Consider the following 16,127-nt stretch of genomic DNA (forward strand, 5'->3'; position numbering starts at 1 on the left):
ACTTCTTTCTATTTCATTGACAACTATACACAGCTGAAGTTCCCTTAAACTCCAGATTCACCTCTAGTATTAATACATTTAGAAAGAAAAACTACCACCACCACCACAACCCAAAAAAACCTCTGGAGATGGGAGAAAGAAAAGGATAGAGTTAGTTTCTAGGAGATACTTCATTTACATAATTTCTCTACTGGGTACAAAGCCTTGCTTTTCACACACTGATTTACTGCAAAAATAAAAATATATAAAACCCTTGGCAAATAATAAGCATTCAATAAATGATAACTTTTATTGTTAAATTATCTTTATTATCATTATTATTAAAGAAAGATAGCTTCATCTCACAATCCTGCACACTTAGAATGTGATTTCTAGCTGTAAATTTATAATAACAACTGAGTCATGACAATGACTCAGGAATTCATAGCTCCTGGGGAGATCATTTAAATATGATTTCACTTGCTTGAAATTTTTTTCATCCTCAAACAGAACTTTAAGAAATCAAGTCATTAGAAAATAGTAAGAAAAACAATTTGGTCAGTACCCTTATACTCAGCATCTATGTTTCATAATTGTTTTCCAGTTTGAGTTTGTTAGTGACGAGCATATTCATTTTACCAATTTCCAGTTATATTTATTAGCAGTCTTTGTAGCTGTTTCTCAGATAAAACAATGTAAATCACTTCATGTCTACAGACAAACCGTTTTCATTTGCTAGATTGAAATAATTCCTAACCATTTATTCCTAAACTACTTAGCTTTCCTCTGGCCTGGAATGGACTATTGTGCTCTCTGGATTATCTCCACGTGTTCCTTTTAGAAGCAGATATTATTGAAATACATTGGAACAAACTTCATAGAATTAATCTTTTCTCTAAAAAATTATTATGGATTAAGACACAGGTAGAATATTATATGTCTGTATTTTTTTTGTTTTTTATGGAAGATAATTGGGTACTTCCTAAGACGACGTCATAATTGGTATTTAATAAGGTAAGTAATATTTGAGATATTAAATCCCTGAGATTCCTGAAATTGCACCCAGGACTTTCCACTTGGGCTGGAGTTAGGAAAGAAGGGATTTTATTTAGAGAGCTTCTAATAAAAACTAATTCAGAGAGGAAAGAAATGAATTTAAATGCAGAGACTCAGAACTATCCTAAGAATATAGACAGGAGGAGTTCTAAAGGAAATAAGAAATGAAGATCTGGGGAGAATGAAAATCACTGCTGCTATTTAAATTTAGAAAGAAGCTGCTTAATATCTATAGTAGAGCGACTTGTGAGAGAATTCCTGTGGGCACAACCCAAGGATCACGGCATGGGTGGTTGTGCTGCTCTAGGCATCGGAGATTGAAGAAGGAACTCAGCATCAGTCTAAAAGTCAAGTATGCTCTTTTAGTAGGAAAGGTGATTAAAAAGGACAGGGCCTAAGTCTTCAGATATTGAAAGGGAAAGAGAAAAACAAGCTTTTTTTTTTTTTTAGTCTCATTTTTACCCCAAATATCTTTTAATCTATAGTAAAGTTTGGTTGTATGTTTGAATCTACTGTATACTAAATTATAGCAGACAAAGCAAAAGAGGCTTCACCAAAAAAAGAGAAGAGACATAAGCCCCAGGTACCCAGCATTCTGGAAAGATAACTTTTATTTTTCTTTACCTTTGAATAGTGGTGGCAAAAAGTTAACTTGAAATCAATGGAAACAGAGAACCCAAATAGGCTTTATTTTAATTTATTTTTGTCCTTTTACAAATATTTTTTGGGCACATACTAAGTGCAAGGCGCTCTTTTCGTTCTTGAACTTGTTTTGTTTTATCACACTGATATATTGTTGTGTTCCTAATTTTATGATTCAAATTTTATTTTGCCTCAGACTAAGAGAACCACACACCATGTCCAGAAGTCAAAAGTTTCTCATCTGGCTTTCTGATATGTAAGAATTTTAGATTCTTGATATACAAGTTATTGTTTTAGCTATATCTGTTAAATACTACACTTATAATTTAAAGCAAGCTTTGTACATGTAATTTGTAACAAGGGTGTGTTAAGCACCTACTACGCCAATGGATATGTATGAATCATTTAGAACTAGCTTAATTTCTAGTCATAAAATCTTAGGAGGAATCTTGAGAGACAATCTCATCCAACTGCTGGAGAGAACTGAGCACTCACCCGCCCAAAGTTAAATGGTTTGCTTGGAGATATCTAGCTAATTAGGAGCAGAGCTGGGCTATATAATCATTCCCTTCTTATTTGCTGTTTCCACTAGCCTGCAGTCAAAACCTTGGTGAAAAGAAGTGTGTATAGCAATACAGTAAATGTAAAAATGTATGTTGACTAATGGCACATTTCTCAGAAAAATCTCCACCAAGACTTCACAGCAGAAAGGAAGCCCCCATCTGTAGGGTGGGCATCTATTTTAAAGAAAGTGCCTTACTTTCTAAGACATGTTGAGTTTAACTTTAGGTAAAAAGCACAAAGTTATCGTGCTATGTTTTGCTTTAAAATGGAACCTTCAGGGGCTGGCCCCATGGCCGAGTGGCTGAGTTTGTATGTTCCGCTTCAGCAGCCCACGGTTGCACCGGTTCGGATCCTGGGTGCAGACATGGCACCGCTCATCAAGCCATGCTGAGGCAGCATCCCACATGCTACACCTAGAAGGACCCACAACTAAAAATACACAACTATGTACTGGGGGACTTTGGGGAGAAAAAGGAAAAATAAAATCTTTAAAAAAAAATTTAATTAAAAAAAATGGAACCTTGAATGCTTAAATAATAGTACTAAATCACAACCTTTTGTTACTTAGCTCCTCTTTCAAAGAGTTGAAAAACTAGTATCTGTGCCACAGGGTTTATTCTTTTATGCTTTATTCTTGATTTAATCTCTAGTTTTCAAGGATTTTTTTTTTTTTTTTTTTTTTTTTTGGTGAGGAAGACTAGCCCTGAGCTAACATCTGTTGCCAATCTTCCTCTTTTTGCTTGAGGAAGATTGGCCCTGACCTAACATCCATGCCAGTCTTCCTCTACTTTGTATGTGGGATGCCACCACAGCATGGCTTGATGAGCAGTGTGTGTAGATCTGCGCCCAGGATCCGAACCCACGAACCCCAGGTGGCCAAAACAGAGCGTGTGAACTTAACCACTGTGCCACTGGGCTGGCCTCAAGGATGCATGTTTAATTGGTGTTAAATGCATATAATTTTTAGTTTCTGTTATTTTATCATTCTAACAGACATAGACAGAATAGAAATAATATGTATAACTTTCCAGTACAGTTAGTTCCCATCTTGCTCAAGTGATTTGTAGTCTAAAGTTCACTTTTAATTCAGTTATTTGGAACTAAAAAATAAAATGCTTTTTCCCTCTATATAGGATAGTGTAATTAATGGACATTAGATTTCTAAGATAGCTCACAAAAGACTAACCATTATGTAAGTGAACTATGATGTTATAGAACTTGGCCCAAGTTTGCTGTCTTATGTTAACTTAGAAAGTTATGGACACAGATTTCCCTGCTTTTTCTCACTCTCATTATGGGGCCAGCAGGGAAAATGAGGAAGCCTCTTCTTCACTGAGCTGCTTCAATAAGAATGGGTCTCCTGAGGACCTGTTTAGTGTCAGCAAGGAGTAGAAAGGAGGTTCTGATTGTTTACCAGTAAGCAGCCCTGCAGTGGAGGGAGACCCATCGGTTAAGATGTAAATGCATCCACAGCAGCTATTATTACTTGAGGCCATTGCTTGTAATTGCTGAAGCGTTGAAATTAAATTCATCTAGGAATTATAAACTCTAAATTGACTAAATTAGGACTAAGAACTAACTTTAGTCCTTTATTAGGGCTAAGAAGTACGTAAATCTGTTCTGCTTTTCTTTTCTAGTTTACTAATGAGAAAGGCTTTGTTTGACCACCTCACTGCCCGAGGCATTCAGGTGAGTTCTGGAATGATGTGTTTTGGAAACGGTGTAGTTCTTATCAATTTAACACAAGTGTAAGGGGCAGGAAATTTTAACTGACTTAATTTGGTCCCAACTGTGATGCTGCTGCTTTACTGGCTCACATGTGAAGACATTAAACTCTGCCTTATAGTTCACAAGAAAGCATTGGCATTTCAGTAGCTAGACTCCACTGTGTAGGTGAGAATAGCTAAAGCCAGAGGGGTGGGACAGTGCATACTTAATGAGCAAAGCAGAATTTTTTTAAAGGGTTCAATGATTTCTTAAAATTGCACTTTTTAAAAGTTATTTCTAAGTGTGCTGAGATTGTCATAGATAAATGCTATTATAAAAATAATTTTCTGTTTTATCTTTTTCTCTCATATTTCTTATGCTTCTCATTTTCAGGTGTATGTTTGGGTATTAAATGAAGAACAAGAATACAAAAGAGCTTTTGATTTGGGAGCAACTGGAGTGATGACAGACTATCCAACAAAGCTTAAGGACTTTTTACATAATATTTCATCATAGAAAAGGAGGTACTCAGAAACATTCAAAGAAAACGTGAAAAGACCTACGAAAAAAAATTTCACCATCATTTCCCTAAGCCATTTCCAGAATGGTAAAAGGTTTAATCAGTTAAGTTTTTATTACCTCATTTTTAAACCTGTCTGAGAATGTAGAAATTATATATTGTATATTTATTTTAAGCAATATTGTATATTTTAAATTTGTAAATAGTTTGTTTAGGAAGATAATTGGTTATGAGATGTAAGTAGAAGATTATTGACCAAGATTTCTATATATGATGCAGTATTCCACTATTGTAAGTAATTCTGAAATCAAACTGTTAGATAAATTTGACATTAGCCCTCATGAAATATGATCAACTAATTAGTAAAACAAAATTATTGAAGGCCAGTACAGCTATTCTGAGTTGTCTTATTATTTCTAGGTACATCTTAGTTAAAGGGGACAAATACAGTAGAAGGAGAGCTTGGAAATCAGTGATGTAGTTATCTGACAAGTTGTACATTGTTAGCGGAAGGCAGACTCAAAGAAATAACTAAAAGTTTATTACTTGCTCAGAAATACAATCTGTAGACTGAATTAGATTTCTTGGTTGCTGTTGTTAATGGAAACATTCTATTTGGAATCCTTTCCAGGTGTGTAACAGTGCTACCATGTCTTTTTTTTTCTGTAAACGTTAAATTGGACTTAATCAATTGTAAATTTAGACAAGATCCAAATAGTCATATTTTTATCTTTCCTCTAAAGAAATGTAAATTTTCCATTTGGGGCAATAACTAACTGTTTGGGCTTACATCTAGGATTTTAAATAACATCTTGAATCCTAATAGTCATATGAAACTGACAAAAATGTGTATCATTCTTTCTAATACTTATAGTATAAACCACCTCTTCTTGATCTTTTAGAATTTATTCTTCTGAATATTAAGTGGAGACAGAATTTCCCAAAGCATTAGACATCACTCTCTCAGTTTTTCTGATGTGACTTCATTCAAATCTCTTTCTAATCTTTTTGACCGGTTTTCCTTATCTCTTTGGGAGGTAAATATAATCTGAAATGATAAGTGTCTTTTACCTAGATTGCGTCTCTCATTTGAAGTTTGCCGGCTAACAGCTATGAAGGAAGATCACACTCTTCCAACTGTCACTCGATGACGTGAATAACATTTGCTTTTTTGTTTAAACTGAAATAAAGTTTTCCAAGAACAAAATAAGGTTCTTCATTGTCTTTTTGTAGTTGTAATTCCAAATATGCTTTATAGATTTTTTTTTTTGCAGAATTTAATGAGGTGACGAATTGATAGTATGAGTAAACATGCCTGAGATTTCTCTCTAGAGTAAGGAGAATAAAAGAAGATACAGAAACACTTTTATGGTAAAGAAGTTGCTTCTTGGCATTTGAACAAATAACTTGGGCAAGCAATCCATTAAATCATTCATTTTCATTTTCACTTATAAGTTATGATTACAGTTGCTAGGGATCATTTTGATCATCTTTGATATAATTCTTTCTGTTATTTCCTTTCAAATTTTGCTCGGTTGTGATTCAGATCAGCTCATATTACAGGGCCAGCACGTGTGTTGTGTCAACCAGTATAAGACAAAGTACCCGGTATGGTAAAGATGTTTAGAAAGTCATGAGCTATTAAACCTCTCATTTCCTGCCAGGCTGGTTCTAGAAACTGGGGTGGGGTTCTGACTACAGGTGGGCATTTAGTAGCCGCAACTGTGAAGAAAAAATGGCTGCAGTAGGTTGGGAAAAGAGAACATAAAATGTAAATCATAATATGTTCGAATAGAATACATATAAAATACATATATGAATGTATATACATAGAATACATGTGAATGATTCTGCTTAGAGTTGTGCAACATGGTGGCACTGGAAAGGTGCATTAAGAATAAAATAGGGGACCAGCCCCATGGCCGAGTGGTTAAGTTCTCGCGCTCTGCTTTGGTGGCCCAGGGTTTTCCTGGTTCGGATCCTGGATGCAGACATGGCACAGGTGCCAATCTTTAAAAATAAATAAATAAATAAAAATAAAATAGTTGAGCCAGCCCTGGTGGTCAAGGGATTAAGATTCACTGCTCTCACCACCACGGGCTGGGTTCATTTCCCGATGGTGGAACCATACCACCCATCTGTCATTTATCATACTGTGGCAATGGCTCACATAGCGAACTCTCACATAGAGAACTAAAAGCTAACAACTAGGATACACAACCAGGCACTGAAGCTTTAAAAAAAACGTCAAGAGAGAATCTGCCATAGATGAGAGTGCCAGTTGAAGGAAAACCAGGGTTGCCAGGTTGAACAATTTGTTCTGAATTGAAGTCGTATGTCTTAAGTAGGTGGCTAAACTCAAGACATTAAAAACAGGAACCCAGGGCCAGCCTAGCAGCACAGCAGTTAAGTTCGCACGTTCTGCTTCTTGCCAGCCTGAGGTTCGCCGGTTGGGATCCCAGGTGTGGACATGGCACCGATTGGCAAAAGCCATGCTGTGGTAGGCGTCCCACATAGAAAGTAGAGGAAGATGGGCATGGATGTTAGCTCAGGGCCAGGCTTCCTCAGCAAAAAAAAACAACCTAAACTCCTAGGCAATTATATGACATAATCATTTCAGTATCAAAAGGAAAATGTAAATAGCAGTCTGAGATCAGACCCCAAAACGAGATCAAAACTAAAGCCATCACACTCAAGAATCAAAAGAGACTAGAATGCTGAGAGCATGCCAAGGTAATTCATAAAACCACTAGTGAGGTTTAGCTTTTCTGCCTCTTGTATAGCACTGACAAATTAATGTTTGGAAAGTTGGATTATCCTATAATCTGAAAGATACAAGCCTAGACCATAGAACAGTCCAGAAACCGGGTCAGAAGTCTAAACAGATCCAATTGACATTAGATGGTATAAAAATCAATCTGGGGGGCTGCCCTGTGGCCGAATGGTTAAGTTCACACACTCCACTTCAGTCGCCCAGGGTTCGCTGGTTCACATCCTAGGTGCACACCTAGCATCGCTCATCAAGCCATGCTGAGGCAGTATCCCACATAGAGGAACTAGAAGGACCTACAGCTAGAATATACAGTTATGTACTGGGGGGTTTGGGGGAGAAGGAAAAAAAAAAAGATTGGCAACAGATGTTACCTCAGGCCAATCTTAAAAAAAAAAAAAATTGATTTGGCCATAATCTCCAGGATGGGAGACTTGCGGCAATCCAGACACGAATAAGGGTCCAGATGAAAGTAGTGGCCATGTAAGTAGGGGAACAATGAATCTACATGTCTCTGTAAGGGAAGAATTAATAAGAGTTGGTGACTAGATGAGCTTAAAAGGAGAGGGGAAAGTCACTACTAACTCGAAAGCTGCAAGAAAATGGGGAACTTGGAAAGGGGAACCAGTTTGGTGGTAAAAATTATGAATATGGATGCTCTTTGAAATGACAGAAAGTTTGAAATTACAGACATTTGAGTAGCTATGCTTTAGGTTTATTCGTCCTTCGATGAAAGAATAAGTCTGAAGGAATAGATTCAGGAGTTTTGTGTGCTTTATAGGTATGACTTTGCAAAGCTAGCACCTTAGAGGTGATGTGAGTTCCTTCTCAGTATTCTTCTTGCAGTTTGAATAGTTTGCTATGCCACCAGATGCCTACGTTGTGAATAGCATGGTTCATACCATAGTGAGATTGAATGATAACATACCTTCCCACTCATTTATGCCTTTTTTCCCCAAAAGTAGAGAGCTCTATTAAAACAGGCATAATTTTAACTCATTGTATTGTTTATGAAAAGAATACAAGTACATTAATATTGGTTGTGCAGTAGTTTTAAAATATAGTTTCTTGGAGCCCTAAGATAAGACAGGGTCTAGAGCCAGCCTGGATGGCCTAGTGGTTCAAGTTCGTTGCTCGCTGCTTTGGCAGCCCAGGTTCCTTTCCTAGTTGTGGAACCACACCACCCTTCTGTCAGTTACCATGCTGTGGCAGCAGCTTGCAGAGAAGAATTAGAACAACTTACAACTGGGATATGCAGCCATATACCGGGACTTTGGGGAGGGGGAAAAGAAAAAAAAAGAGGAAGATTGGCAACAGATGTTAGTTCAGGGTGAATTCTTCCCTGCAAAAAAAAAAGAAAAAAAGACAGGGTCTAGACAGCTTCTGCTGGATGAGTGGGGATGGTTATGCTAAGAGGAGGCTGAGCAGGTATACCTATGTGTTACCTATTCCCAATTTGACCAGAGCGCCTCCACTTTTTTCTGTTTCATATATGAGTTCCACATAGTTTCATTTAAAATAAGAGTTTTCTGCAAAACAAAATTATTTTTTGCTTTTATAATCTTTGATCTAAGATCTTTTTCCCCTTCAGACTTAAAGGACCTCTCTTCCTTCCTCCCTTCCTTCTATTCCTTCCTTCCTAACTCACTCTAAGCCTTTTTCATTCAGTCAGTTCCTCAAGGGTTTACAGTCCTGTTTCTGGTCAAGAACTTCTCAAGAACACTCAATGGGTGGAGGAGGAGCATACGACATGAACAGGAATCTACAAATGTAAACAGTCAACAAACAAAAAATGTTTAATCTCCTTAGTAATCAAAGACCCATAAATTAAAACAACATTGAGTGAGATACCAATTTCTACCTCTTAGATGGGCATGAGTGAATGTATTTTGACAGGCGTGGGAAAGCAGTTGAGAGGCATGTTGTTGGGAATATATATTGGCAGAACTTTTGGGATCAATTTGACAGTAGTGTCTTTAAATACATCCTTTCATTCAGAAATTCCAGTGCTAGGAATAATATCCTAAGAAAATAATAGGGCAAGTAGCCAGAGAGAGATATGCAGAGTGAAAAATTGGAAACAACCTAAATATCCAACATTAAGGAATTGGCTAAATAAATTATGATAGATCCATATAATAATATTATTAAAATATTACTGTTCCATATCTACTGATACGAGATATTATTAAGTGAAAAAACTAAACTATAAAACTGTATACTATGTAAACAAAGAATACTTATGCATATTCATTTTAAAAGTGAAATATCTACCCAAGTGTTAATTGTGGCTTTTACAATGATGGAATTACGTGACTTATTTTTACCTGTCTAGGTTTTCTAATTTTTCTGTAATTAATAGAGATCAATTGTTTTAAAAAATTAATTTAAAAATAAAGCCTTTCTAGCCTTAAAAATTGTTTGATGTCCAGGGCTTTGGAAGATAACTCTTCTCCGAAATTTGGTTCCTATCTTATTTTTAATTTTTAATTTTATTATTTTTTTTAAGATTGGCACCTGAGCTAACAACTGTTGCCAATCTTCTTTGTTTATTTTTTTCTTCCCAAAGCACCCCAGTACCTAGTTGTATACTCTAGTTGTGAGTGCCTCTGCTTGTCCTATGTGGGACACCGCCTCAGCATGGCCTGATGAGCGGTGCCATGTCCACGCCCAGGATCCGAACCAGCAAAACCCTGGGCCTCTGAGGGGGAGCACTCAAACTTAACCACTTGGCCACGGGCCGGCCCCTGGTTTCTATCTTGAGAAGAGAAAACCTTTAACTGCCAACTTGGAGTTGACCAAAGAATTGACCAGGTTTCCTGCTTAGCCACTTCTAGTTTCCAACAAATCGAGAAAGAGGGATTATGGCTTTGCTTTAGATGTTATCCAGGGATTGAGCTAGACCTTTTTAAAAAAGTCATAATTCCACAACTCAAAGACATTCACTTGTTATTAATTTTTTACTCTATATTCCTCTTTATTTTTCACAGTGCATAGCTTTGGGTTTTTACGTGGTCATGATCATACTTTTATGTTTTTTTCCACTTAGTATAACGTGAACAGTTTCCCATGTTATAAATTCTTTTAAAAACATGGAATGCTATTTAATCAAGTAGATGTGCCATGATTTACTATTTCCCTGTCACTGGAAATTTAAGTTGTTTCTAATTATTTATCATCATAAATAAGGCTGTGATGAACATTCCTATGTATGCTTCACTCCCTCACACCCAATCATGAAATCCTACATATTGAGTCTATTTACTTCTTTTCAGCTCCACTGCCACCATCCTAAGACAAGCCACCATCATCTCTGACTAAAAAAATACAACTGCCTTCTTTTTCTAATTTCAATGTAATTTATTTTTGAATAGGTAATATATTCACCGGTTCATAGAGTACAAAGGACATACAGCAAAATTTCTCTTTTCCACTCCTATCCTCTAATCACTGGAGGAAATAGGAAGGTGATATTATCATTCATTTATACATTAAATATTTACTGAGCACTTCTGATAGGTCAGTCACGTTAGATCTGGAGCTATAATGGTAAACAAGATAGATATGATGTGTAAACTCACGGCCCTTACATTCAGTTTGAGAATACAAACAAAAAGAGTGAACAAAACGTGATAACTTCAAGTTGAAGCAAATATCATGAAGGTGCAATATTTTGAGTTATAAGAAATATATATTTGGTCATTCAGATAGCCACAGTATATTTCCTATAAATATTTGGTCTTCGTTCACACTTCCTGGCTCACAGCTCCCAAACACTTGGAAATTCTTAAGTGTCAACAATGATAAAGAAGTCTTTTGTTATGCTAATGAGGTGACTTTTAGAAAGCTTCTAAGGATGAGGGCTGGTTGCCAGTGGAGCCAATCATGTTATCAGAGGATTGGAAATTTCACTCCCACCTCCTGACCTCTGGGTAGAGGTGGGGAACTGGAGGTTGAATCAATTGCCAGTGGCCAATGACTTATTCACTAATGAACATGTGATGAAGCCTCAATAAAAACCCAAAAGGGCAGCTCATTTGTCCTCTTTATGGAGAGCGTCCATGGTGGGGAACCTGAATGCTTCCATGTGCCACTGTGTCAAGTCCTAAGCTTCTCTAACACAGAAACTCCTTTGTTCCGAACCTCAACCTATGTATCTCTTCATCTAGCTGTTGATTCATATCCTTTGTAATAAATTATAAACAGGTTTCTTGAGTTCTATGACCCACTCTAGCAGATTAATCAAACCCGAGAAGGGGTTGTTGGAACCTCTGATTTAATAGTCAGATGCACAGGTAACAGCCTGGGCTGGCAACTGTCATGTAAAGTAGAGGGCAGTCTTGTGGGACTGAGCCCTTTACCTGTGGAATCTGATTCTATCTCCTGCTAGATAGTGTCAGAATTGAGTTGAATTCTCAGACACCCTCCTGGCATTTGAGAACTGCTTATTGGTTTGGGGAAGCCTACAGACACACACGCACGCACGCACACACATTGCAATTGGGTCCAGGAACCCTTTGCAGAAGGACATAAACAAAGGACTGAGATAAGAAATAAAAGTCTAGCTTATTTTAAAGATTGGTACCTGAGCTAACAACCGTTGCCAATCTTTTTTTTTTTTCTGCTTTATCTCCCCAAACCCCCCCGTACATAGTTGTATATCTTAGTTGCAGGTCCTTCTAGTTGTGGCATGTGGGACGCCACCTCAACGTGGCCTGATGATCCGAACCCTGGGCTGCCACAGCAGAGCGCATGAACTTAACAACTCAGCTACGGAGCTGGCCCCAAGTCTAGCTTATTTTAGATAAAATGGTCAAGGAAGGCCTCCTTTGAGGTGGTGGCATTTACACTGAGATCTAAAGCAAAAAGAATGAACCATACAAAGAATAGGAGGAAAGCACTCTAAGCAGATGGAAGAGCTTATGCAAAGGCCCTGAGGCAGGAAAGAACATGGTGTGTCCTAAGAATAAAAAGAGGAGAGGGATAGAACATAAATGGAGAGATTGGCTTTTGATGGGAAGGAGGACTCTTCCTGCATTGTAAATGAAAAGAATCGAGGTACAAATAAAAGCAGGGCTTTGTACCTTTGGTGGTGGGAAAAATAGAGAGCCTCCAATGGCTTCTAATTTCTCCATGACAGGTGAGCAAAGGTCTTTGCTAAAACTGAGAATGGAGAAAGGGATGCAAAAGGTTTGAGGAAAGAGGTGGCTTTCTGTCAATCATTTTAGGGAGTGGGAATGTGTTCCCATTAGAGAAACATAGTGGGGTTCCTGGGCTGTTCTGAGTGCTAAGTTGAGGCTTAAGATTCTGCATTTAAAACAAAATCAATCAAAGCCAGCCCTGATGGCCTAGCCGTTAAAGTTCAGCATGCTCCACTCAGCAGCCTGGCCTGGTTCTTGGGCGCAGAGACACACTACTCGTCTGTCAGTGACCATGCTGTGGCAGTGGCTCACATAGAGAAACTAGAAGGACTTGCAACCAGAATATGCAACTATGTGCTGGGGCTTTGGGGAGAAAAAAAAGAGAGGAAGATTGGCAACAGATGTTGGCTCAGGGTGAATCTTTCCCAGCAAAAAAAAAGAAAAGAAAAGAAAAATAATCAAAATTAATCAACTCAGCTGTGATTTCTCAAAAGTCATTAACAAAAGAGTTGATAATTTAAATTAAGAGAATACAAAAATTCTTGAAGGAAGCAAGTGGGGAAAAAGAGTGAGCAGAGAGTTAGTCCTTAGAATGTGCCCGAAGGAGACAGAAGGTGTAGTCTGAAAAGGAGAAGTAGGGAAGTACAGTGCTACAATGTCCTCAACCCCATTACAGAATTTAAGAAAGAAGGTAGTTATCAGTAGGGTCCAAAATAGGACATTGAGATCAAAGAAGGAGAGGGCTGGGAAAAGATGGCTGCTTTTGGTTTACAAGGAGGCCTCCTTAACTATGGTTCATTTATCCCTGTAGTTGATGGCACTGAAACCAGATTGCAAAGGGATGAAGAGGACTGACTGGTACCAAAGGAGGCTAATAAAAACCAGCCACTATTCAAAGGAATCAGAGAACCAGGACATTTGAAAAGGCAGCAGTAACAAGTGAGTTATATTCTAAATGGGGAGGCTCATAAATGTGAGAAAACAAGAAGGAACTAGTGGAGAGAGATTGGAAATGCTGGAGAAGAAGGACGTGTGAGCGAAGATCTCTTTCAAGACTGAATGGGTTGTAATTTAGGCAACAAATATTTATTAATGCCTGCCACGCAAGGCACCTGGGTTACAGCTGTGAGCCATACAGAACAACTCCTGTCCTTTTGGTGCGTATGGTCTAGTTAGTAGGTAATCTAGAGCTGAGAGAAGAGGAGGAAAAGATATCTTTTTTTCTTATATTCCAGGGTAGAATGGGAGTATAAAAAACTGGGACGTTTTGCGCTTGAAAGAGGATGGAAGTGCTACGGGTGGTGTACTAGTCTGCTCGGGCTCCCACAGCAAACACTGCAGACTGCGTGGCTGAAGGAACAGAAGTTGACTTTCTCAGTTCTGGGAGCTGGCAGTCCAAGGTCAAGGTGCCAGCGTGGTTGATGTCTGGTAAACTTCTCTTCCTGGCTTGCAGACAGCACCTTCTTGCTGTATCCTCAAGCTGTATATAGCTTTTTCTCTATGTGCACACTCACAGTGGTCTCTGATGTCTGTTCCTCTTCTTATAAGGACGTCAGTCCTATCAGATTAGAGCCCTACCCGTATGACCTTATTTAACCCTAATTACTTCCTTAAAGGCCCTATCTACAAATACAGTCACATTGAGGGTTAGGGCTTCAACATGTGAATTTTGAGGGAACACAATTCAGTCCATCATAGGTGGGGATGGGAGTCAAAGTGGGAAAGCTGGAGATTGGTTATGTGTGGGAGGAGGTGGAGATGGGAAGGGTAAATTGAGGAAATCTGAAAGAGTTGCAGAAGGAAGCACTTGTAGCCGACCATGGAGAAGTTAGGATGGAGAGGAAGTTTAGTGTGGCCAAGAATTGTCAGAAAGAAGTTGACGTGTATTTCTTAGTTTCCTAGGATACCTACTGTAAGATTTACAGACCTCTGATACCAAACAAGCCCATAGATTACTAGAGAAGGAAAAAAAAAATCTTTTCACAGTTCCTGCCTTTGGGAGAAGACAAACAATGAACACGGAAACAACTTACTCATGGCTAATTATGATGTAATAAAGAGTTAAGGGGCAGGGGGCAGCTTTAGATTCAGTGGCCAGGGAAGGGCTCTCTGAGGTGACATTTCAACCTGAAGTATGAGATAAAACCTGAGGGAAAGTGTTTGAAGCGGAGAAAACTGCAAGTGCAAAAGGTGGGGAAGCACTTGGTGTTTCAAGGAGCAGAAAGGAAACCAGTGTGCTTGGAGCAAAGTAAACTGGAGATGCAGCATAAGGCTAGAGAACTAGGCAGCAGTCCGATCACAGGGCCTTTTTGGCAGGCCGTGGTAAAGAATTTGCATTTTGTTCTAAGTGCGACGAGGAGTCATTAACAAGTTTTAAGCAGAGGAGTGATGTGGTTTTTAAAGATTATTCTTGCTGCTGAGTAGAAATAGATTGGAAAGGGACAAGGTGCAAGCAGAGATATGGCAGTGGGAGAGGAGATAGAGAGAAGTGGCTGGATTTGAGATCTATTTTGGAGGTAGAAGCAACAGACTCGGTGGGTGAAGAAAGGAGAAAAACTGTAGACTAATTGGTAGGTTTGACTTATACAGTTGCATAGATGGATGATAGATCTCATTTACTGAGATGGAAAAGAAGCATATTTCTGGAGGGAATATGAAAAATTCTGATTCAAGTCATTCTTGAAGAAACACTTCCCTTGGGACCGGCCCTGTGGTGCAGCGGTTACGTTCACACATTCTGCTTCTCGGTGGCCCGGGGTTCGCCAGTTCAGATCCCGGGTGCGGACGTGGCACCACTTGGTAAGCCATGCTGTGGTTAGCATCCCACATATAAAGCAAAGGAAGATGGGCACAGATGTTAGCTCAGGGCCAGTCTTCCTCAGCAAAAAGAGGAGGATTGACAGCAGTTAGCTCAGGGCTAATTTTCCTCAAAAAAAGAAACAGTATCTAGAGCCCAATTATGCATGCTTTAAGCCCTACAAAATAACTAGACAACTCCTACCCTACTTTGGAAAAAAGAATGAGATTAACCTTTAACCTGTATCTTTTGTTTGCCAGATGCTATCACACCTATCATCTTATTTAATCTTTACCATAGTCCTATGAAGTAACTGGTATTAACTCTGATTTATAGATGAGGGAACGGAAGCTCAAATGGGTTAAGTGACTGAAGCAAGATTGCACAGCTAGTAAAGTGACAAACCTGGTACGCAAACCTAGTTCTTCAGAGATCAAGTTCAAAGCTACTTCCACCACACAACACTGCTGTTCATGGACCAGTTCTTTCTCCACAACCTTTGTCACTGAACTTCTTAAATATGATCACAGGAAAAGTGTAGTAAAAAGAATCAAAATCGCTCTCATGTCATTGTTTTCCTTTCTCTTCCAAGAAAGACTTTGATTAAACACATTAGTGTTTAATATCCATCAGTGCTGGGCATCTCCCAACTATTGCATAGAGTTATGCAGCGTTTTTTTTTTTTTTTTCCCACTTCCTCATTCTAACCATTTTCACCATATTATGAAATAAAGTTGAGTTTTAAAAAGCCCAAGAATTTCACATTTTCTGTCTTCTGTGATCTTTGAGGTCAAATATTAAAGCTTAGCAATGCTGAAGCTATAGTTCAGTGTACTTAAGTAAAAGGTCGGATGAACTACATAACTCTTTACAGGTTCTTTCCCAGTCCCTTCTCCTCTGTAGCTGATTCATTTCCCTTTTTGGGGGGGGATATATTCCTGCAGTCATCAT

At 38.4% G+C, this 16,127-nt stretch overlaps 1 protein-coding gene across 6 annotated transcripts in view; it reads left to right on the top strand.

The window, feature by feature from the left end:
- Positions 1-15,736, top strand: part of GDPD1 (glycerophosphodiester phosphodiesterase domain containing 1) — a 53,395-nt gene extending 37,659 nt beyond the window's left edge. Inside the window, exons 8-13 of one of the 6 annotated variants that reach the window (XR_011523439.1) lie at positions 1,874-1,933; positions 3,879-3,930; positions 4,342-4,571; positions 13,191-13,318; positions 13,615-13,807; positions 15,513-15,736. Coding sequence is in view for 2 of the 6 variants with exons in the window: in XM_008509559.2 (XP_008507781.1) it covers positions 1,874-1,933; positions 3,879-3,930; positions 4,342-4,464 (235 nt within the window). In the remaining 4 variants the exon portion in view is untranslated. Of the gene's footprint in view, positions 1-1,873; positions 1,934-3,878; positions 3,931-4,341; positions 5,676-13,190; positions 13,319-13,614; positions 13,893-15,512 lie in introns of those variants that run through there. The other 5 variants (XR_011523440.1, XR_011523438.1, XR_011523437.1 and 2 more) reach the window with 5 other exon arrangements.
- Positions 15,737-16,127: the final 391 nt, after the last annotated feature.

This window comes from Equus przewalskii, chromosome 10 (genome assembly GCF_037783145.1).
Source record: "Equus przewalskii isolate Varuska chromosome 10, EquPr2, whole genome shotgun sequence".
NCBI classification, from domain to species: Eukaryota; Metazoa; Chordata; class Mammalia; order Perissodactyla; family Equidae; genus Equus; species Equus przewalskii.